Genomic DNA, 24866 nt, shown 5'->3' on the forward strand with positions numbered 1-24866 from the left:
GCTAATGGCTGCAGTTGCATTTACACTTGTGTTAAATGTGGTCACAATGTGTCCCTGACCACCGAATGTGGTTGACTGATTGGATCACAACCCACACTGTCCTTAATGTGCATTTACACCTGTACTTTCATGTGGTCAAGCACTATCCCATTGCAATTCGATCACCCGAACACATGTTGCAGAGTGTAAAGGGTGCCTGTGACCACTCACATTAACAGGCTAAGTTAATTAAAACCAAAATCAGAACGCATAAAACAGCAGATTACTGGCTGCGTACAGTAAATGCAGTGAACATAGCTGGTGCATTTCTGCCCTCCGTCCCTCTGTGGCTTTCTGTTTCTCAGTCTCTCCCCAATAGAATATGAATAACATGCAGCATCCTTTGAACTGTGTGTGTGTTTGCGTGCGTGTGCTTACACCACACCGAGGGCCTTTAATCTCTCATAAACCTGGCTTCAACACTCATTTTTCCACCCCTCCATCCATTATGCTGCAGAAAATCATTTCTGACTGAAGACGCATTAAAATCAATAGGCATTTGATTGCCCCAGCCTTTGGCGTTTCATAATATTTCGACGCTGCTCTCTTTGTCTGTTTTCAAAGGTGTGCTAACACTTGGCTTGTCCTTGTGTGGATAGGAATGTAATTCATGCCCCCGAGACTCAATTCTCCATGGCCCTGTGTCTTTAGAAGTCCTATTCAGGCGAGCTAGCACATGTCAGGCTGCCAGCCTTGGTGCTACAGCACTGGAACAGACCCTGACAGAGAAGCAAGCCAGATATAGATGTATTAGCTTTCAATACAATGTTGTTGACGTCTCTATTATTTGCCGTAAGCTTTACCCTTTTCTTCATGCTCTCACTTGAATTTCTTTTTCTTGTATTGTATTCCTGCACAACGCTATCGCCGCACAATGCAGAGAGAGAGATATGCACATTTCATTTGGCACATGAGATATGAACTTGGGATTTGTTTGGCATGGGTGGGTGTTTTAATTCAATTTCAGTGATTTCTTGGGGAATAATGGGATCAAAGCCGGCCATTGTGTAAAATCAAATAGCGCTGACTGAGGTCATTCCGACAAACAAATTCAGCCTGATTAAAATGCCCTCCTTTAAGTGCCAGTGTGAAGCCTTACTGCTTGTTGATATATTACCTGTGGAGCAATGTGCTTTAATTACTCTTTGCACTGGTAATTGCAGCAGGTGAGGTGAAGGCATGCATACAGTGAGTCTGACTGTGGAGGGAGATGGTGACAGTGTCTCAGAAGACAACACCGTTACCTAACACAGCATACTAACAAACAAAAGAATGATTTTCCTTTAAGCTAACCACGACTACCTTTCATCAGATCTCAGTGATGGATAAAAAATGTCCACTTCTATTGATACGTCCTTATAACACCCCCCCCCCCCCCCCCCCCCCCCCCCGAGGCCTGAATACATCGTGCAGCAGTGAACAGCGTCCACACTGAAACTCCTGCTTAATCTTTTATCTCGGAGCCAGATAACCGTCCGAGCACCAGAGTGCACTGTTGCTTATCTGTAATATGATAATGGGTCCAAATGATTTGCAAGGGCAGTACACTGGTTGACAAGGGGTGTGTTTGTGCGTGTGTGTGTACACATGTATACTCCCTCTCATTACCACCTATAACGGGGCCATGAATAGTTTAGTGGAGCAAAGATGCACTTTTAGAATGGCAAACATGCCCTTATTAGGCCGGAGGTCACAGGGTACAAGCATGCATATGTACACACATACAGACAGGCTCTTATGGAGCCAGATACTCACTGGTGTAGGTGTTGTTTCAACATGTTGGGGGGGACTTTTGGAAGTAAAACACTTAATTTTTCTGTAATGTGGTGATTTTCGTCGGAGAAATTCACATATTTTAAATAGTGAGGGGGACACGTACAGTACCCTGCGTCCCTCCAGATATCTACGCCTTTGCAGACAGAAAAAGTCTGAGATTTGATTTTGGTCTTCATCTCCTCATATAGCTTCTCCAGTTTATTTTTACAAACAAGTCTATTAGTTAAATCATCACCGTACATCATGTGTTCACGCTGATTACAATGTGAATTAATGGGCTTTTAATTAAACTCGACTGACTTTATCCCAAACAGAAGGAAAAAAGTTAAATGTGAAATATAAAGTGGACAATTAAGATTAAAAAAAAGCAACAATTATTTCTTCTTCTCACCTTTAGAACATTTAATTAATTTCTACATATAATAAAATAAAGAAATATAAACAGGAAATATTGTTTTGGCAGATTTCCTTGAAGCCCTGTTTGCAGACAGTATGCAGGAACTAACTGTATCCCTCTTTCAGGTCTGCCCAAGATGCTGGTAATCAGGAACTACTTTGGCGTGCCGAGCCCCACGTCTGGTCCGGCGCTCAGTATCCAGACGGGTGACATCATCGAATTAATCGGCGCCGACCTACACAGCCCCTGGTGGCAGGTCAGAGGTCACACTATCTCTTAATCGCATATTTCACGACACTAAAAAATGGACGTACTGTATTTAAATCTCTCATTTCCTCCACTGTCAGAACATCTAACCCTCACACTGACCTCATATTCTGTGATAAGGTTTGAATGATGTATCGGTTAGTCAGTGATGCCGTTTCTTTTACAGGTCAGATCTGGTGTAGTCGGCATGGGCCAATTTTTATTAAATGGGTTTTGCAGTACTGTCCAATGTATCAGCTTCCTCATCAGTTAAAGACATGTTCATGTAGACAGTTTATACCTGGGTCATTCCTGTGATGCAGCAACATATAACGCAAAAACATGCAAATCCATCTTTGTTTTACTGAAAAGTTAGAAGAAAAGTAACACATTTAACTTTCAGAACAACATTTTGGGCGATCTCAGGGTGAAGCAGTTTGAGCAGAGTCCTGCTTTGGTTCATGCAGGTACAAAACAGATGATTCGTGGGTGGAATTTTGTCCTAATTTCATTTTCTGGGTTCAGTTCTGGGTTAAACAAAGAATAAGTGGGACGGATTGTGGGTGTTGGATGATAAATATATTAAAATAAAATGATAATAAATTTTACCAATTATTTAATTTAACTTTTTAATTCTCTAACTGCTGACTTTGTGTGTCGGCTCTGTCTTCTGTGCCACCTGGAATATGAGGGCCGCTTCAATCAGGTGCATTACTAACGTTAACTGTGGAGATGTGCTGCTCAATATATTGAGAATAAGCAAAAAACATTAATTTGAGTTGTATTTCCTGAATCATCATTGTTTTAAAATATATTCACTTATTTTCACGTGTGTGAAATGTCCCAAATTGATCACTATAAACATGATGCCTTACTCAATTATTTGAACAGCGCATGGTTATTATCGGATTTGCAGTTTAAAGTCAGGCAGGTGATCTTGTGTCACCAGGTCAGGTCCTGTTGCGGAACTAATCAGTCATATTGGTGGATGGCAGGTAGTGGTACTGCATGCGTCATACAGATCTTAGCTGTGTAAGTAATCCAGATTTAGCTAGCTATTAACTCTCGACACATAAACAAACTTTTTTTTTTTTTTTACTTTATTCATTCTTCATTCTTTAATCGGATCCCCATTAGCTTCCACAAAGTGGTTGCTAGTCTTCCTGGGGTCCACTCACACAGCTGACCAACTTTCTGTTTAATCTTCCCTAACAGAGAGGAACTTTAAGAGTGTGACAAACTGATTAACATCATGAAATATGGGTGAAAAAAACATAAGTGAAATTTTATGCTCCCCTATTTCACTCCATTTTACTCAATGTCATTTCCTAAAAAGAATATTTCCAATGGAATTGTAGTCTTTTTTTCCATTTTTTTACTTATTTTTTTTATATATTAACTATTCATTTATTTGAAGGATGTCAGGAAACTACTAACTAAGGGTGTAAAATAAATTCAGGGACACAGTAAATTTTAAAACTGGCATCTGGAAAAACAAAAACTATAGTTCCTCTTAAAATGTAAATAAAATTGCAGCGAGTTTAACATGGCTTCTGATTTAAGAATATCACATTATTATTTAATGGTCTTCTTTTATTCATAATATTCATTCTTTTTTTTTTTCTTTTTTTTTTTTACTTAACTGAACTTCTTTTGGTATCTGTGCTCAGTTTTATCATGTCTATGTCCCCAGTGCAAAGTGAACAACCTCTAGAAAAACTATGAGCCTAAATCTAGAATTTAAGCCATTTGTTGGAAATATTAAAAGAAATTATGAGGACATAGTTCATGGGAGCAGAAGTTTTGCTTCACAACCCATCTGTGAGTGTGACCAGTCCAAACAGTGTCCCAGTTGTGTATGTGGCTAAATGTAGCGCAGGTAATTTGGACTGTTCTTGCTAACAAGCTGCGAGTGAAAATCAAATTCTTATTAACGTGTGTACGCCCACAGACAATTACACACACGGCAGAGCTCTTCTTATAAGGAAGTAAAACTCCCACACACTGGAAATATTTGTTAGTTTCATGTAAGCACTTACTTTGATGTGACATCACATGTGATTCAAACCTCACTGGAGGAGCAAAGATAAGGAGTGTTCTGGAAATTTGATGCATTGTTGTGTGGTGGTGACTGACTGTGTGTGTTTCAGAGGCTGAATCAAAGTCATCATAATAATTTAATAGGATTTTGCCCGAGGCCTGAAAAGGGCATTGTATCGACATGAACTGCTGTACTGTTGTGTTATAATCAGACATGTAATGAGGAAACCAACAAATCTACTTAATACAAAACAGATAAAATAGATAAAGAATTCAATTAACCTTGTGTAAAAGCTTAACTGGAGGCAGCCACAGCCCCACAGTCAGCAAACATTCAATATCCATCACCTTTGTAGCCAGCGGACCATAATCATTTCTGTTCTGGGGTTGCGTGAAAAAATAGAATCGATCACTGTAATTTCATTTCATTCACCAGCAACCATCTGTTTACTCTGTCAATGTTACCAGCTATAATCATTATCACGCTGTTAGCGAGGAAGCAGCAGAAAGGCAAGGCTTTTCCAACAAGGCTGATAAAACGTGCTGAGGTACGTAGCAGGGATGTGACAGGCGACCACCACAAAACCACCAAAATAGGCTTAGCTGGTAGTGTGCTATTTATGCCTCTGTGATTAAGGCTGTGTCTAAAAATACACCCCTCAATCCCTCATTGACTATTCGCTGTCGTATAACACTTCTCAAAGTGCAAAACATATGGAAGGTCTCAAACTCCCCAGTTCACCTGTAGAATCCAAAAGAGTGTCAAAATCCTGTTGTCACATTAAATCAAGAGTCAACAGGCAGCATTTGTAAAACCCATTAATGCTACAGCTGCTGGTCTACGAACTATACACTAAATATAAGCAAATACTACATACAAATCTCCTTCCATATTTGAAAAAAAGGTTCATCAATGTCTTTGAAGTTCAGTTGGCTACATATGACATCCAGATGCAAAAATATTAATCCCCATCACTCCCACTTGGACCACAGAGTTTACATTGGGATGATGTAATTTAATAAAATAGCATTTCGTGGCTCTACAGTTTCACAAATGTAAATAAAATGTCTTAAAAAATTACAATTAAAACAATAATAATTGGGACAAACTGGCCACAAGGATGACTGGCAGCATCCTCCCAGGTGTGGGAACCTCCAATAAACCAGTAGCAGATGATCGCAGTGTTCTTGGAGGCAAATAGTTAATGAGGGAGATCGCAATGTAGCTCAGTTCCAGCCCATGTAGAGCTTTGTATGCAAGGAGGAGGAGCTTAAAATCAATTTTAAATGTAATAGGAAGTCAGTGCAGAGCAGTTCAGACTGGCCTGATGCGTTCTCTCCTCTTGGTTCTGGTTAATAGCCGAGTTGCAGAGTTTTGAATGAATACTTCTGGTTGACAGTGAGCTTTGCATGTGTGGGACAATTGTACTATAATCAGACATGTTATGATGGCCCCAACGAATCTCATACAGTAGTACTTAATACAAGACAGGTAAAATAGATAAAGAATTCAGTTAAACCTGTTCACTGCAAAACTGCACTTGTACAAGACAGGAGACAAAACAAATACAATAATGTTACATAATGATTACTAACACATCTAACAAAGGGATTTCTTTGCATTACTTTAGAATTTGGACATAAAATGGCAGAAGAAATTCCATTCTCCACCGATGCAGTGCCACTGGAACATCTCATAAGTTTCTGTTTTACGCAGACGACACTCCGGTTTACCTCCACTCTGACCCTGATAACTTCAGTGGAATTTTCTCTCTTATAAACTGTCTCAAGGACATTCAACATGCTTCTATTTGGAACTGATTTCTCCAACACTCAAATTACAGACACAGTGGGTTCATTCTTCCATCTTTTTACTCCGCAGTGTAGCAACCTTGGTGTGTTATTTAACAGCGACCTCACTTGAGCTGTCACATCAAATCCATCATACAGTCATGCTCTTTTCAGTTTAGGAACATTTCTAAAATTCAGCCATTTCGAGACACCAAAAACCTTGAAACAGTCATTCATGCTTTTATTTGAGAGATTACTGCAACTTCCTTGTCTCTGTCTGCAGCCAAATGTCTGTCTGCTCTACAATTAAGCCAAAATGCAGCCACCAGGATTTTAACAGGCACCAGAAAATGACAACACACGACACGTATCCTGTCAACTTTACACAGGCTGCTTTGTAGTTTTTGAGTTGGATTTTAAAACTATACTTATAACCTTTAAAGCCCGGAGCAGTTTGGTTCGGAGTTATATTTCTTACCTTTTAGCCCGCCATGTGCTGTTACGACAAAGAAAAGACAAAGGTAACTGAGTGTTAGCCATCCTAATCTCCTCTGGAAGGTTGTCCCAAAGTCTGGGCACCCCGATGGCTGAGTCTGTCCCTTCATTTAAGACTGTTCTTAAAACACACTTTAATAGTCCTGTGATCCTTTCATCTTACCTTCCCACACCATTTATTTTATTGTTTTAATTTTGATTGTGGTGTTTTATTATTAAGTTTAATGTCCTGTTGCTTGATTTACATTGTTTATTGATTGTGATATGGGCGGCACAGTGGTGTAGTGGAGATGCAGCATTGTTGCCTTACAGCATAAGGGTTCCTGATTCAAACCCAGGGTGGGGGAGCCCTCCTGTCAGTGTGGGTTTTCTTTGGGTACACCAGCTTCCTCCTACAGTCTAAGACATGCAGGTTAATTGGTGACCTCCTGTCTATTTATGTAAGCTGAAACCATTTCCCTCAGTGGAAACAAAGCTTTTATTTACTTTAATTTCACAGATAAAAAACAATAAATTGCAAAGACAATAAAGCCTCCACAAAAATAGCTTTTTAAGTCTTGTTTGTGATTTATCTTGGCTTCATATGAGCAGAGGAAATCCCCGCTCGTTGATAGGCTATTATATTTGTTTGGAAAAATACTTAATATAAGACAGATGTTTTTTCGGTGAACCCTGTCGCAATGGAGCTGAATTTTGTTTGTTGTTTTAACCCTGTAAAGTGTCGTGTAAACCTTGTTTTGGAATGGTGTTATATTAACGAAGTGTATTATTATTATCATCATTATTATTAAGAGAAAATGGACCAAAATGGAGCAACAGCCAATCTTCTCTGAATATGAGACAAACACTGCATGCATGCTGCTGCTTCCTGTGTATTTACTTTCTAACAGCAGTGTGCATATGCACAATAACAAATACTTTTTTGAGCCTCAATTTCTTTTCAGCTATGGAATCCATGACTGGATTACTGTCCCGTACAAATTAAATATTTTGTCAGTGCACAGAATAAAAACAGCATCATCAACTCACAGTGCCTGAGTCAGTCAGAGGAAGATAACTGCACTATGGCCGCCCTATTTATGCAGACGCAGTGTTGTTAAATCAAGGCACTGAGCTTAAAGAGTCATCACCATGGGAGGAATAAGGAACTTGTCCTCTTTCCTTCTTCCTGCCAGCCATTATTTCAACAATAGTTAACTGGGGCTGTAAATTTACACTGCTCTGTGTTGCAAGCTAATTGTTTCTGAATTATGGAGACAGAGCCAGCCAGATGTACATAACGCAATTATCTCTCTCTGTGGTTTCAGGGCAAAATCCTGACGACAAAGGAAGTTGGCTTCTTTCCAAGCGACGCTGTGAAGCCGTGCCCATGTGTAAGCAGCATTTCCTTCTCGTCCTTCGCTACATTAGGGCCTGTTGTAGCAGCTTGTGTTTGGCTGCATGTATTTACTAGCAGTCCGGTGATGTGAGGCTGGTTGGGGATTTGGGAGGGGAGGGAAGCTGTTTTACCTGGCAGGGAAAGAAAAACAGCCCATGGTTTTTTATGTTCTGAGCACAAGGAACTTGTGTTGTCTTAAGAGATAAAACTGGTTTACTGCCCAATACACTTTATCAATAAGACGCAATGAAGAAAACGATGTCTCATACGTAAGGAACAAGCATACTTTATATTGTGCAAACTAAACTGGAAAGCCAAGAGCGAGAAATAATGGTGTGTATCGTCTTCACTGACTTAACTGTGTATCAATTGGTTGTTTTTGTTCTCCCTTTAATAAATCTTCCACCACTGGATTGTCATATTGCATTTGATAAAATGAAACTCACACTGTGTCCAGCTGCTTCAGGTATATGAGCCGTCCTGTAGATAACAAAACTATTATCGCCATGTCTACAGTTTTGTAAAGATAAGAAGAGCATTAAGCTGTTTTATTGGGGCTGTACTGTGTAAAAGCACCTGTGTTAGAGACAGAAAAACATCAGCTTGAAAACAGCACAGAGGAACTGGTGCCAAGTACTTTACTGTGGTGCTGTATTTACGTTGGATGAGTGCAAGCTTCATGAAAACAACAACACATGTTGACTTTTGCTCTTTGCTCCAGGTCCCGAAGCCTGTCGATTACTCCTCTCAAGCCTGGTAGGTACACAGAACAGCTGCATCAGTCTGGATATGTTGCAGAAAGAAGTAGTCAAGTCAATCTTCGGTTTGAATCAGGAAAAACTGCAATAGTAATCATTCAACATTTTTTGTGATCTCGAGGGATGTCCAAATAACAAAATAAAAGTATACTATTATACACTTAGTGGATCCAGGTAAATTCAGGGCTTGAAATTTGTGTCAAAACATCACACAGAGAAGTGCATATCTGCTTCTGAACATGATATTTTCATGTAATTCATGTCTAAACATTAGTTTTTTAGGATGTTCTTTCACAGATAACCATCAGATATGACCTCTCTTGAATGTATATGTGCAATTAAGGGGAACTTTTACCCCAACATGGCCTTTTTTTGAATCCAGACAGTCTGTAAAATTAGGTTATAAAGCATGTTATCGTCTACATAACTCTTAACCTTGCAACTAATGATGATGTCAGAGAAATGAAATATATACAGTCTAATTTACACCCAGTTTAGATGCAGATACGCCCATAGGGGCAGTGTGGCACAAACTGTAAGTGGAAATTTTGGCAAATACAGGTATAATACGTCAGAATATCCTCCTAAAAAGTGTTTTATTGAAAAGATTGACCCCAAATACTTAGGAAAACAAACCAAATATGTTGTATCGGTGGGCATAGACCCTCCAATATTAACATCATTTAGCTCGGACCATGTAACTGTAAAATGTTGATTTGCTTTTGACCTTGAAAAAACATTGGTCCACGAAATCCATGAACGTACTTTAAATCTATTATGCAGGAGGGTGAAAACTATGAAGCATTACTATTACAATTTCTCCAAGGTTGGGCCCATTTTTGAGTTAGATTGACTGGACCAAAGGTTAAAGTCTCTCGCTGAAGAGCATCACAGTTTTATTGGATAGAGCAAAACACAGCTAATGCAGATGTTAATAATGTATGAAACATTAGATCACTCTAAAAAGCTACAGGCTGATGACAAATTATTAATTTATTTCAATTTTACACAGACACATCAAAGCACATTTTGGACCTAACTTTTTTATTGTACAATGTTCAAACAAAGAGGAATGCAATTAGACAAAACAAAAGAACAAAAGTATATAAGAGAAGAAATTAAAGAAAAATATCACAGCTTTAAAGATTCCTACTGTTTTTATTGCGTTACTTTTCTTCGATTCATGCAATGTTTCAATTTAATGTCCTTTTTTCTACTTTAAATTGTTGTATGCGGCATCTTTTAGTCCATTTGCATTTGTGAATCTAGTATTTTCCGTATAAAATAAAGATGCTTAAAATAAACCAGTCTTTTACAATCATTATTATCATAAAAAAGCGCCTCTTTTTTCTAAATTAATGATTGGACCAGTCAGCATCTTAAAAAAAAAAAAGCTTTATCTAATTTTATACATAAGCATACACAACTTTAACGGCTACCACACAGACTGTAAAGGACAACATTGATTGACATTGATAGCTGTTTTGTTGCAGGTTTGCAGGGCCCATGGAGAGGCTTCAGGCGGAGGCAGAACTCATCAACAGGGTCAACAGCACCTACCTGGTCCGCCACCGCAGTAGAGAGTACACAGAGTACGCCATCAGTATAAAGTAAGTCTGACATTTCTATCAAGTCATTCAAGAACCTCATAATACAGAGAGTGCCCGTGTCACCACCTCTGATTGCTGCTAGACTCTTGGATTTAATTGATTTAAATAAATGAAAATGGATCTTTTACAATGACAGACAAATTGTGCTCATAACAGGAGTGTCCTTTAAATGTAATATCTGTGTTTAATGATGATGTAAGTGGTGACAACAGAAGTAAACATCTTCATTAAGCTTTTTATTGAGTGGTGCAGCCATTAGCAATCATCAGATCTTATTGTTTCTCTATGGCATGACAGCTTTTCTGTCTGTCTGTGGCTGCTCCGTCTGCTGGATTCATCAGATGCCTTTAGCCAAACCACAGTATTGACCAGACAAACCCGGGCTGCACAACACAATTTGACGGACCGATTCATAGTCCCTTTGCAAGACGATGTGGTTAACCACAGTGATGTGTGTGAAACTGACCAAACCAGATGCTAATCATGGAGCAGGGTCTCATTTAAACTACATGTGGCTGTATTCATTATGGTTTGACCTCAGAATCAACCATGTTAATCTTGATAATGACCCCACCAGTGTTTGTAACTATGCATAGGATAAATGGCATCAGTGTAAACACACACTGTGAAGAGAACATGCTCTTCCACGAGGAGCGAGCATGCTTCTCTGTGAGCAGCGGAAACATTCATTTAAATTCATTCAACTTTTTTCAGCATCCTTGTTTTCTGTGGAATGAACCGCTCTGAGAGCCTTCAAGTTCCTTCTTAATTGCTTGTGTTCACAGACGCGGTGGTCTGAACAGAGCAGAGAACGACTGCGAGTGTGTGTTCAAGGTTATTAAAACCTCCCTGTTAAGGAGAGAAGCAGAATAGAGAGAGAAGCCTTCGTTGTGGAACTGCATTTGAAAAGCATTCCTCGAAAATAGAAATGCCCTCTCCTTCATTCTTTTGTTTCTCCGAGTTGAGCTGCCAGAGCATTTTTGATGATTGTGTCCAAATAGCCGAGAGACCCCAGTTCTGTCTGAATTAAGCTCCAGCATTGTAATTTACTGCATTGTTCTAAAGTAAAGGCAGCCTCCTGGGTAGTTCTGAGTATATCTGCCTATCTAAAGCTAACAAAGCCATACATTTTCTACATTTGTAAACCTCAAAATAAGATTCTGAAAGTCTAAATATTTTCCTGCATTACATTACATAATAGCTACAGACCCACTTTTGTGTTTATTTGAACACTGAGAACTATTCTGAGACTAACAACTTTTTTTTTTTTTAGCTTTAATGTGTTGCATTTCAAATTCTTCTTTTGGTGTTATGTTCAAAGACGTGTTTAATGTTTCAGGGAAAGATAAAAGCAAAATACTCCAGCTGTGAGCACCTGTAATGCTCACTAATTAACACGTTTGTGTCATAAAGTGTAAAAATGTGATTAATTTGAACTGTTCAAAAGCCGAAGTGAAAAACTGAGGAGCTGACAAACCAGATACAACTTTTTAATTACTCAGCTATAAAGGTGCCGCTAGAATAATTGTGTGACTTTGGATAGAGCCCAATTTCCAGTCATTCTCATCTAATTCTGCAAAAAAAAGAAAGAAAGAAAATTCAAAAATGAAAGCGTATTTTTCAAAATATCAGACTATTCCATTAACATAAAAAAAACCCGACTCCTAGCATTAGCATTAAGGTTTTAAAAGTTCATTATGCCTCTGCGCCAGCGACAACTGTGGCCAGAGGCATTATGTTTTCAGGTTCTCCATCCGTCCATCTAATTCTTGTGAACAAGATATCTTGAGACATTTTGAGGGAATTTGTTAAAATTTGGCACAAACGTCCACATGGATTCAACACTGAACTAGGTCAAGGTCCTGAACTTGTGTCCGTCTAATTCTCGTAAATGTGATATATCAAGAACGCTTTGACGGAATTAGTTTTGGCACAAACGTCCTCTTGGACTGAACAATGAGCTGATTAGAATTTGGTCATCAAGAGTCAAGGTCACTGTGAACTTGTATATTTCTAATTCTTGGAGCACAATATCTGAGGAACACTTTGAGGGACTTAGTTCAAATTCGGTGCAAACGTCCACTTAGACTCAACAATGAACTGATTAGAATTTGGTGGTAAAAGGTCAAGGGAACTCACGTCTGTCTCATTCTTGTGACCCCAATATCGTAAGAAGGCTTTTAGGGAGTTTCTACAAATTTGATTTTAGAAAAAAAATTCAGCCTTTGGATCTTCTTCATGATTGTTGATCTTGAAGAAGATCCAAAGGCTGAAACATCATCAAAATAAAAGAAATGCCTAGGGAGCCAGAGTGTGCGACACTTGTTTTCTACAATCAGTTCTACTGCTCGTGATGAGCACCTCGTTTAATTCTTGGTGTACGTTGCTGTGATATTTTAAATGTCTACAAATTTGGCACAAGCCTCCACATGGACTCACTGATGAACTGATTAGAATTAGATGGTCAAAGGTCAAGGTCACGGTTAGGCTGTGTGTGTCTCATTCTCCTGCGTGGAATATCTCAAAAAGGCCTTGACGGAATTTCCTCAAATTTGACACAAACATCCAATTAGCCTTAATGATGAACTGATTAGACTTCAGTGGTCAAAGGTCAAGGTCACTGTGACCTCACAAAACATGTTTTTGGCCATTACTTGTTACTTACTTTTGGTTAGCATTGTCACTTCACAGCAAGACGGTTCCTAGTTCAAACCAGGGGTGGGGGCGGGGCCTTCTGTGTGGAGTTTGCATGTTCTCCCCATGTCAGCTTGAGTTTTCTCTGGGTACTCCGGCTTCCTCCCACAGTCCAAAGACATGCAGTTTAAGTGGTGACTTTAAATTGGCTGTTGGGTGTTGGATTGTCTGTCAGCCCTGTGATAGTCTGGCGACCTGTCCAGGGTGTACCCCACCTCTTGCCCGAATGAATGAATGAAAGAACTGATATCCTTGGCTATGTATAAGAGGTACCACTTGTTGGAACTTGCCCATCGTCCTTTGCTGTAACTCAAGAATTCATACGCTAATCATGACAAAATTCTAGCTTTAGTTTTTTAAATTTAGACATCCAGCTCTGTAAGACCTGAACCAGGACCAGAGTCAGGCTGGGTGCCCAAATTATATACATTTTAATTGGGTGGAGTTGGGCCTCGGGAGGGGAAGTTCAATTTGGGTCTGTTTAGGTCGATCTCAATTTGGAATTAGGTCCAAGTATCCTCAGGTCCCTTAATGAATCAGGTCCCTTTCTTCTGTTCATATAGTTTATGCACAAACCTTTGAGTATGTTTTCAACAAGCTCAAGCAGTTGATATGGAAAATTTTAGAATTTGGAAATGGGGACCAAGCAGATTGATGCAGTTGGCCCTTTATCAGTTGAATAATCACAGACATCTAAGGTTTCTGTTCACCCTGGCCACAGCTTTTACCCCTTTCAGCCTCAGAGCCCCATCAGCCACCCTGTTAATGCCAGCACAAGTATGTGGGTGAGGGAGCGCTTACACACATGGGCACCTTCTCTCCTGACCACCCATCATTCACGTGTCACAAACCTTCGGGACCCCATGCATTACAGCGACTGCTGTGCTTTCCACAGGGGCCAGGGGCCAGCCACCGATCGATGGCTGTGATCAGGGAGGGAAATTACACTCATAACTTATTCAATGGCCCACAGGTACAACAACGACGTGAAGCACATAAAGATCCTGACCAAGGAGGGCTGCTTCTACATCGCAGAGAACAAGAAGTTCAGGAGCATATTAGTGAGTCTTTTCAGCCTCTTTTATTTTTTTCTAATTCCACCACTGCAATTCATAAATAAATCATCACGTTCGCTTAATGAAGTGTCAGAACCTGAATTTTATTTTAGCAGCGTGCACAAAAATAGCCATGATTAGAGACGTGTTTATACTGGCCCGAGGGCTTCAGCATTATAGATAAGTCCAGCGCATATTGGAAAAGCTTCACCAGATTTCTCTCATGCCAGACCTGTGTTTCTCTGTAGCTAAGATTTGAATAACATGTTTTTGAGTGTGATATCTAGAAAACAGGATTTTGTTGACATATATAATTTCACTGCATTTTATAGAAAAATAAAGTTCTGTCCACTGTGGTCCGCTTTCATCACATATTGTAACGCATCACATGCTATTATTTCACACTGACAACAGATTAAAAGCAACAGGTACTCTGCTCGACTCTTCATGATTTGACAGATATGTAAATGATACAGATGTTTCTGTCATAAGAGCTGAAAAACAACAAAAAGATGAGACATTTCTCTGCTTTCATAAACTGAATTTCAAGCGACATGATATGCAGTAAACACAAATGCAAATGACTGCTTTGGTTTGTGTACTTATTTTCGTGTGTGTGTGTGTGTGTGTGTGTGTGTGTGCGCGTGCGTGCGTGCGTGCAGGAGCTGATCGAGTACTACAAACACCACTCATTGAGGGAAGGTTTTAGGAGTCTTGACACCACGCTGAAGTTTCCATATCGGGAACCAGAGAATGCTGCTATGCACCGCCTCAACCGGCCGGGTGGCAACAGTGAGTCAACCTGCACAGTCACTATCATTAAAAACCATCCACTGCTAAACAACTAATGCAACAACTGGACAATGTTTAAAAGACACGTCTCTCTAAAAAAAACAAAAACTGCTAATGTAGCCAATCTGCTACCCCTGTGAGCTCCCCAGCACACAACAACAAAATCAGTCCTCAACATGTGCCTGTGACTGCCAGGCTCCTCCAGCACATGTCTTCCAGTCCATTCAGTTTTAAACCAAAAACTCAGGCAGTGTCCTTCTCCTTGCTCTGGGCCGCAGCACACCACTGCATGAGACAGGGAGAGATGCAATCAGAGCAAACCAGCAGCAGCTGTGCCAATCAACTCACCTGGTGCTACTCTCATCAGCCATCCCCTGCAGCTGACTCCTAACCACACCCACCTCCACAGCTGATATAATGTTTCTCCAAATTAAAGTACTATAATTGTAGTGTAGATATTATTGATATTATGCAGGATGAGGTCATCGCTTTATAAAAAGATAGCCACCAGGTGCCAGACCGTTAGCAGCAGGCATCTAAAGCCCTGTTTCCACTGAGCAGTACAGTTCAGTTCGGTACGCTTTTTCCTGTTTCCACAGTGAAAAGTTGTGGATGGTACCAATGGAACCGTTCTGTACCGTCCCCATGTTTGGTCCCCCCTCTGTTGGGGTACCTAGCACACAGATCTGGTACTAAAAGGTGGAGCTGTGAACACTGCAGTCTGATTGGTCAGTAGAGGACGGTCACTCTGCTCAGGGCTGAGTTGTGTCTGGTTTTGAGGCTCATGTAATCACTGTTCATACTGTGGAGAGTTTACTCTAACTGAAATGAAAGGATGTTTTGCTGAGTCGGAGAAAAAATAACTTCATTCACTGGGCCGACTGCCGGTGACTTTTAAGGTGCAACGTTAACTTGTAATGTTGCTCAGTTTATGAGTTGACAAGATGAATCCATCAGCACACCTTAAATTTCTCTTTAACAACTTTCACTATCACTTTAGTTTTTATTGTCTCTCTTGGATGAAGAAGGCTTTTAGTAATGAGTGGATCTTCAATCATTTAAAAATGTATATTAGCTACGACTGGATAATGTGAACTGCATATATTCTAATCCTCACTTGGAGAAAAAAAAGCGTGGCGGAGCGTAGTTCCTGTGGGCTCCTGCAACACTAAACCCCTGCGCTTGCCTGAGAAGGACTGAATGCACAAACCCGCTAGCAGTTGTTTATCAATTATCATCAGAGTTGTTGCTGTCATAGTTTGTTCTTGCACGTCATTTCTGAACAAGGTTTATTCTTTAAATAAAACTTGTGGTAGTTAAAGGCACCCTGTGGTGTATTTGACCACTAGTAGCGCTGTGGGCCCCCTGTTGTTTGTACCTCATATACATTGAAGTATTTTTTGTAAACCAACAATGTAATGTTTACGCTCAGAGTGTACCTTTATGTTTCTGGTATCTTTAAACTGAAAAATGCCCCTCACAGTGTTCCATAACCCAATGTGACATCTTCTGATTGATTCATGTGTGCAACAAACAGCCCAAAATTCAAAGATAATTAGTTTACTGTCAAATCATCAAATTTAAGAAGCTGAGAGACATCACACAGATTTACATTAAGTCAGTAAGTCAGTCAGTGTGATCTGTCAGCGTCACTCTGCTGATCATTCATGCTCCTTTAATTGTCACTAGTTTTTGTTTCAACCTGCAACATGCTGCTGTCACTGGCTCTGCTGATTCCTCCCACCACTGCTGCAGCCGCCTGTCTGTTTGCTATCTATCATCTCTCCCAGCTCGCTCACACACTTCTTTAATTTGCTCAGCAGCATCTTCACAGCTTTTAAAGAGCTAGGTGGCCGTTTGTTGGTAAAAACACTCTGGTCTGTTCTGGTGTTAATTGTTTGTGACCAAACTGTTAAATGGTGGTTGGAAAATCCACTAAGCATGTTTTTAGACATGATAACACTCTCTGGATGTTTGCTGACTGAAATTAATTTGAGTTTCAGGGGTGAAATGTAAGTCGAGACCATTTATAATCTGAGTTAAAGTCTTATCAATTTAGGGTGTTACAGGAAAGTCAAACAATAAGATCATCCATTATTAGTAACTTTTTAAAAATTTAATTTCCCCTCAGGGATTAATAAAGTATATAAAATTAAAAAAATTAAATTAAAAATTAAATCTAAAATTTTTATTTTTTTCTTATCTTTAATTTCATGTTTATGACCGCTTTATTAGGTACATTGTTCAACTGCTCAACAGCTAATCAGCCAATCACGTGGCAGCAACTCAATGCATTTAGGCATGTAGACATGGTCAAGATGACCTGCTGAAGTTCAAACTGAGAATCAGAATGATGAAGAAAGGTGATTTAAGTGACTTTGAACGTGGCATGGTTGTTGGTGCCAGATGCGCTGGTCTGAGTATTTACTGGGATTTACACTTAGAACCATTTCTAGGGTTTACAGAGGATGGTCCCAAAAAGAGAAAATATCCAGTGAGCCAAAATGTCTTGTTGATGCCAGAGGTCAGAGGAGAATGGCCAGACTGGTTCAAGATGATAGAAAGGCAACAGTAACTCAAATAACCACTGGTTACAACCAAGGTCTGCAGAAGACCATCTCTGAACCAACAACACGTCCAACCTTGAAGCAGATGGGCCACAGCAGCAGAAGACCACACCAGGTGCCACTCCTGTCAGCTAACAGCAGGAAACTGAGGTTACAGTTCACACAGGCTCACCAAAACTGGACAATAGAAGATTGGAGAAACGTTGCCTGGTCTGATGAGTCTGGATTTCTGCTGCCACATTCAGATGGTAGGGTCAGAATTTGGCGTCATGGATCCATCCTGCCTTGTATCAACGGTTCAGGCTGCTGCTGGTGGTGTAATGGTGTGGGAGACATTTTCTTGGCACACTTTGGGCCCCTTAGCATGGTTTAAACACCACAGCCACAGTGATGCCACCATATATGGTTCGTTTTAAGCTATTTTTACCACGAAAGCTGCATATCTTCAAATAACTGGTGTAATTTGGTTTATAATTTATTGTTAACCTGAATAATGTTCCAAATATTCCACCAAAAAAAACTTTAGATGTGTCACAGCCCTGACTGAACCATCGATCATCAGTCAATTTATTTGTAAGTGTAATTTGTGATATGGAAACAGAAGCTCATCAGCAGATTATTGTTATATTTTATGCATCGACTGCAGCAAACATCATTTTACACTTCAAAAAGCCAAAAAACTGTAAGCGCCGGCACCTTCAGTAGTTGTCGGCAAACTGTGTTCTTGTGGATGTGATGGTGTGCCGTCGCTGTCGTCAGGGTGAAGATTTAAGCTGTGTGACTGGTGTCTTACTGGTGTAAGACTGAGCCACTTGTTTTGTTATTAACAGACCTGGCAACACCCAGAGACAAAGCAGCTGTTGTCACCAACACTTTCTGAGGTGCAGAGCTGTACAGGAATGCAGCACATTGATGATTATTTATGCATGCAGCTGTCGCTTTGTCAGTCATTACCCTTACTAACCCGATTCCTCTCAGCATTCAGGTTATGGAGATGTTATTTATCAGGGCTGAATAAGAGAGAGAACACAACATCCAGTGACGCGTGTTTTGCTTTCTGACTTGGAATGTAACAGATGTAGGGTGTCTAACTTTGAGCAGGTTTTTTTTTAATGAGATGATGTTGGGTTTTGAAGTGAAGCAACAGATGAGACAGCAGAGCGTCGTCAAACTCAAACTCAGGAGGGAACGTAGACTGTAACAAAAGCTATAGTTTGTCTAGTGTAGTTAAGTGATGAAAAGGGTTTTCGGTTTATTTCGGGAGAGGAAATCCAGTGTAAAATCACTCCAGTGCTTTGTTTTATTGTCTTGGCTGATGATATCAGGTGGGGATAAGTTTCAAAACCATCAGGAGAGGTTTAAACACTGAAGTAGAAAGTGCCTTTCGCCCTGTAAAACATCCATGATCACCCCACACACGCTGAATGTGTCAAGCAGCGTCAGAAGAAAAGGTATTAAACAGTGTGTGAGCCAGGCAGAGCAACATTGCCCATCAGTTGGTTAATGGAAAATGTATGACTTATCGCAATCAGTGGCAAAATGAGATTTCATTTGAACCCTGTATGCCACTGCGTGCGATGGGAAAAAGGAAAAAAAAAGAGAAAAGTCCCGACTTGCTGACGATCACGTTCCAAGCGGGAGAAATGTGAACAGATTGTACGGAGCTGTTTTGTTGTTCTAGAGGAGGCCTGTTGTTCAAACTCCACTTCAGAACACAAGTCGAGACAGCTTCAATCCAAATTAGTTTTGCGCTGGTGTGGTCTTCTATCTTGTAGGCAGCCTCCTCCTGGTGTGCAGACTTCATTTACTCTCTTTCACTGCTAAATGACTCTTTTGTTTTGATTTCCGTCCTCCTCGAGCACTGCTGGAGGACCGCTAATTAATGTTTATGCTTTGTTTCATGTTTTTTGGACAGCTTTGCAGAAGGCAAAACTGATTGATTGATTGTGTTTCTTACCAATACGCTAACTACGACAGCAATGATACCAGCGTTAACCCAAAATATAAATTAATATGTGTCCATGGAACAATCTCAGCTGACAGCGTGTGGGGGACTCTGGGCTGCTGATTGGATTTTAGCTCATCTTCACACTCTTGTGAGATGATACAACTTGTGTGTGTGTGTGTGTGTGTGTGTGTCCCCTCTCTATTAGTCAACCAGCCCATATTGTGTATTCCAGTGTGTTCCACAAATCAGATTCTGCAAAAATGAAGCATGTAAAATGCAGCTGGTGTTTTGGTGGCTGTTTGAAGTGGAGGGCGATCCTTCTTCATATTGCTCGTACCTAGACACCATTAGGGGTTGCTGAGCTGTCTCTCAGTGTGCTGATTAGTATTCATTTTAAAAACCACTGGAGCTCCGCTCTCCTTCCAGCATATCAATAACCCAGGCCAGTTAACTTGCCAGCAGTATTGTTGGGAGCGGCACATTTTTCATAAAGTTTGGGCATTTATCTGCCATTGTGGGGATTAGATTTTCTATTCCCAGTGGCACAAGTATGAAGCAGCAGGTTTAGAAGCCTTTGAATGGGCTGAAAGAAGAAAGGCACATTTGTAAAATGAGTAAAAATGTGTTATGACTCAGATTTAAAGTCCTGGCTCTGGCAGACCTGGCAATACTGAATTGTACATTTTTAATAATTAAAGGGTTTATTCAGTGTATTAGATGAATGCCAAATAAACAACTTTAATTATTCTCAAGCTACATATTATAAAATGATAGCTGGTATTTGTAATTCCAAATCGCCTACAGCCATGGACAGATAATAAGATGGGCAGATTATTAATAGGCCCCTGGACACTAACATGTGAGAGGCTTCACACCCCTGTATCTCTTTGTTTGGTTTCTTCATACTGATTTTGTGTCACTGCAGACCTTTTGTTTCTCTGAGCAGTAGTTTGAGTCTCTTTGTAGTATTTTTGCATGTCCTTGTAGTCATTTTGTGTCTCTTTGTTGTTGTTTTGCCTCTCTTTGTAGTAGTTTTGTGTCTCTTTGTAGTAGTCTTGCACAACCTTGTACTCGTTTTGTCTTTCTTTGCACTTGTTTTGCTCTCTTTGTAGAAGTTTTGTGTCTCTTTGTAGAAGTTTTGCATCTCTTTGTAGAAGTTTTGTGTCTCTTTGTAGAAGTTTTGCATCTCTTTGTAGTAGTTTTGTGTCTCTTTGTAGAAGTTTTGCATCTCTTTGTAGTAGTTTTGCATGTCCTTGTAGACATTTTGCATCTCTTTGTAGTAGCTTTGTGTCTCTTTGTAGAAGTTTTGCATCTCTTTGTAGTAGTTTTGTGTCTCTTTGTAGTAGTTTTGCATCTCTTTGTAGTAGTTTTGTGTCTCTTTGTAGTAGTTTTGCATGTCCTTGTAGACATTTTGCATCTCTTTGTAGTAGTTTTGCATGTCCTTGTAGACATTTTGCATCTCTTTGTAGTAGTTTTGTGTCTCTTTGTAGAAGTTTTGCATGTCCTTGTAGACATTTTGCATCTCTTTGTAGTAGTTTTGTGTCTCTTTGTAGAAGTTTTGCATCTCTTTGTAGTAGTTTTGTGTCTCTTTGTAGAAGTTTTGCATCTCTTTGTAGTAGTTTTGTGTCTCTTTGTAGTAGTTTTGCATGTCCTTGTAGACATTTTGCATCTCTTTGTAGTAGTTTTGTGTCTCTTTGTAGAAGTTTTGCATCTCTTTGTAGTAGTTTTGTGTCTCTTTGTAGAAGTTTTGCATCTCTTTGTAGTAGTTTTGTGTCTCTTTGTAGTAGTTTTGCATGTCCTTGTAGACATTTTGCATCTCTTTGTAGTAGTTTTGTGTCTCTTTGTAGACATTTTGCATCTCTTTGTAGTAGTTTTGTGTCTCTTTGTAGAAGTTTTGCATCTCTTTGTAGTAGTTTTGCATGTCCTTGTAGACATTTTGTGTCTCTTTGTAGTAGTTTTGCATCTCTTTGTAGTAGTTTTGCATCTTTCCATAGTTGTTGTGCATATCCTTGTAGATATTTTGTGTCTCTTTGTAGTAGTTTTGCGTCTCTCTGCAGTAGTTTTGCATTTCTTTGTAGCAGTCTTGGATGTTCTTGTACTCATTTGTCTTTCTTTGCAGTTAATTTGCTCTCTCCATAGTAGTTTTGCAAGTCTTTGTAGTAGTTGTTTCTCTTTATAGTAGTTTTGCATCTTTTCGTAGTTGTTGTGCATGTCCTTGTAGATATTTTGTGTCTCTTTGTAGTTGTTTTGCGTCTATTTGTAGAAGTTTGGCATCTCTTTGTGGTAGTTTTGCATTTCCTTGTCATCATTTTGTGTCTCTTTGTAGTAGTTTTGCATGTCTGTGTAATCATTTTGTCTTTCTTTGCAGTTGTTTTGCTTTCTCCATATACTAGTTGTGCAAGTCTTTGTAGTAGTTTTGCATCTCTTTGTAGTTGTGTGCATGTCCTCGTACTCATTTTGTCTTTCTTTGCAGTTGTTTTGGTCTCGTTTTGCATCTCTTCCTAATAGTTTTGCATGTCCTTGTAGTCATTTTGTGTCTCTTTGTAGCCAGTTTGCATTTCCTTGTATTCATTTTGCATGTCTTTGTAGTTGCTTGCTTTGCTCATGGGTTGTTTTGCATCTCTTTGTGGGACCATTTAGCATCTCTTTTTTTTTGTTTTCTTTGTGGTTGTTTTTCATGGGTTTGTAGCTGTTTGATTAATTTATCAAAAACAAATGTTCACAGTCACTATACAGAGGCTCTGGCCCATGGGTTCCAGGCCTGTGCTCTGTGGGCTCATTCAGTAAACCATCCATGATACTTATAAGCCAACTGCCTATCACCTTCTGACTTAATGCATCTGTCTCTATAATGCATTTTGATCTAGAGTGTTCTGTCATTACAGTACTGTTGATTCCTACATCGGGGACAGGATGCTTTGCTCACCCTAGCTAAACTTTTTGGGATAAAATCATTCACTGGCATCTGTTTAGCAAACTGCTTTTATTGACTTTATACTGTATAGTCTGTTTTTACTGGTCAAAGCAAGCATCAGCATTTTCTCCTGATTGTACTTGCGCCATATACTCGCTATGTTGACGTTTCAAAACAACCCAGTGGACTCACATTTATCCATAAAGACTAAGGTACTAATACTTTCAGGGTTAGAGGTTCTATTCCCCAGAGGAAGGCGCTAACTTTGCCAACTCTGAGACATTGTTGGAATCAGATCAATGCCTGTAGCTTATTTTTCTGCCGGTGGAAATACTGGAAGAGAGATAGAAATGCAAAATCAGTGGGCCTCCGGTGGGTTATTTCTCAAGTTGTTTGTAAGGAAGAGGCAGAGTTAGTCTTTTGGAAGTAGAGAATCTGCACTGTGGACAATGTGAGGTTCATAAAGCAACGGTGTTGTCTGATAGGTTATCAGGTTCAACGTGTCTGTCAGAAGACATTTGTGAAGGAGCTGTGTATCTGTAGTTGTGGCTGTATTACAGCTGGATGATTGTCTTTATAAATATGCAAATAGAGGTCTATTCCCTATGCTGTAACTGTGAGTACACTGCATGTTCCTCCCAATTAAATGCACAAGTGAAGCTGTCGTCTCCCATTAATGATGCAGACATCCTTTTGACAAATTGGAAACAAGATGTGTCGTCACTTCATATTTCACCAGGATCTCAGCATTTGTTTTAAAGCTACGAGTTTGACCTTTAATTCAGTCAGGACAATCTTTCAATTCTCCCACACCAGAACAAAATAAATGTTTTATAATTTATAAATGTTTTATAAAAATTTAACAATTGTGAAATATCAAACAGGCTCAAAATGTTTTTAATTAAAGCACCACTTTATGCCTGCAAGTGTATTACGTAAATTCATATTAGGTTGGCTTTGCAGCTTTAGTGTTTAAGTTTCAGAAACAAGAGCCTTTCAGTATTGGAAATTAATTTTTGTGTGTCAAATCAGCTCAGGAGGGACCCAAATGCAGAGCAGGAGGCAGGTTGAAGGTTAAACAGAAGGCGGGCTGTAATGCTGATAAGAAATCCCCAAAACACGCTGGCAACAAAACAAAGTCCAAAAGAAAGGAGAACCAACACTAAATGAAAAGAAGCAGGGAAGCACAATAAAATGCACCATGGACACCGGACAAACTGAACAGAGGGAAACACACAGGTATATATACACAGAAAATAATCACAAGAATGAGACACAGCTGGAGTAGGAGGACACGGGCAAAAGGAGGGAAATGGGGATTGGCTAACAACAAGGGTGGAGCAAACGAGATTAATACAGAACAGGTGTGAAGGGAAGACTCAGGGAACAGGGAAGACTTAACGAGACAGGTGTGACAGAAAACAGGCGGGAAAACACACAAAGACAGGAAGTGAAGCCAGACATGACACATGAGAAAATCTACAAAATAAAACAGGAAGCAGATTAAACATGAATGAATTACATGAAACAAGGAACGCAAACAGAAAACTCCAAAACAAAGTCCACAAGATAACAGAATATAAACAAAAACCCAGGATCATGACATTATGTGTCTGTGCTGATGATAGCTGCAGCTGGAGGCATTATGTTTTCATCTGTCCCATTCTTTTGAAAGTGATATCTCAAGAACAACTTGTGGGAATTCTTCTAATTTGGCACAAACATCCACCTGAACTTAAGGATGAAATAGTTAGAATGTGTTGGTCAAAGGTCCACGTCACTATTGCCTTACATCTGTTTCATTCACGTGAACATGATATCTCAAGAGCAACTTGAGGGAATTCTTCAAATTTGGCACAAACATCTACTTTGACTTAAAGATGAACAGATTAGAATTAGGTGGTCAAAGGTCAAGGCCACTGTGACCTTGTGTACATCCCATATCCTGAACGCAATATCTCAAGAACAACTTCAGGGAACATTTCCTAAGTTGGCATGAATGTTCATTTGGACTCACTAATTAACTGATTGGAATTTGTGGGTCAAAGGTCAAAGGTCAAGGTCACTGTGACCTCACAAATCATGTTTTTGGCCTTTACTCAGGAATTCATACGCTGATTATGACAAAATTTCACACAAATGTCAAACAAGATATTTTTTATGGCCCTTATATAACTCACGAACAGAGGGGAGACACTGGTGACACTAATCTTGGCTGCCCAACTTGAAACTGAGCTGATTGTATAGAACTTCTTTGCTGCCAGGGGAACATGTCTGTGAGGCGGCCATGTTTTTCCAGGCATGGATGGAAACTGTAACTGCATCTTGACAAGTTAACAGAGGCATACAACCACAAGGCGGTAATT

The 24866-nt window shown here is 39.7% G+C and overlaps 1 protein-coding gene across 2 annotated transcripts in view; it reads left to right on the plus strand.

The window, feature by feature from the left end:
- Positions 1-24866, plus strand: part of vav3a (vav 3 guanine nucleotide exchange factor a) — a 129821-nt gene that overhangs the window by 98169 nt on the left and 6786 nt on the right. For both annotated transcript variants that reach the window (XM_033638724.2, XM_033638725.2), the window contains exons 20-25: positions 2338-2468; positions 8092-8157; positions 8884-8918; positions 10414-10530; positions 14198-14285; positions 14942-15071. In XM_033638724.2, coding sequence (XP_033494615.2) covers positions 2338-2468; positions 8092-8157; positions 8884-8918; positions 10414-10530; positions 14198-14285; positions 14942-15071 — 567 coding nt within the window. The remainder of the gene's footprint in view (positions 1-2337; positions 2469-8091; positions 8158-8883; positions 8919-10413; positions 10531-14197; positions 14286-14941; positions 15072-24866) is intronic.

This window comes from Epinephelus lanceolatus, chromosome 20, assembly GCF_041903045.1.
Source record: "Epinephelus lanceolatus isolate andai-2023 chromosome 20, ASM4190304v1, whole genome shotgun sequence".
Taxonomy (NCBI): Eukaryota; Metazoa; Chordata; class Actinopteri; order Perciformes; family Serranidae; genus Epinephelus; species Epinephelus lanceolatus.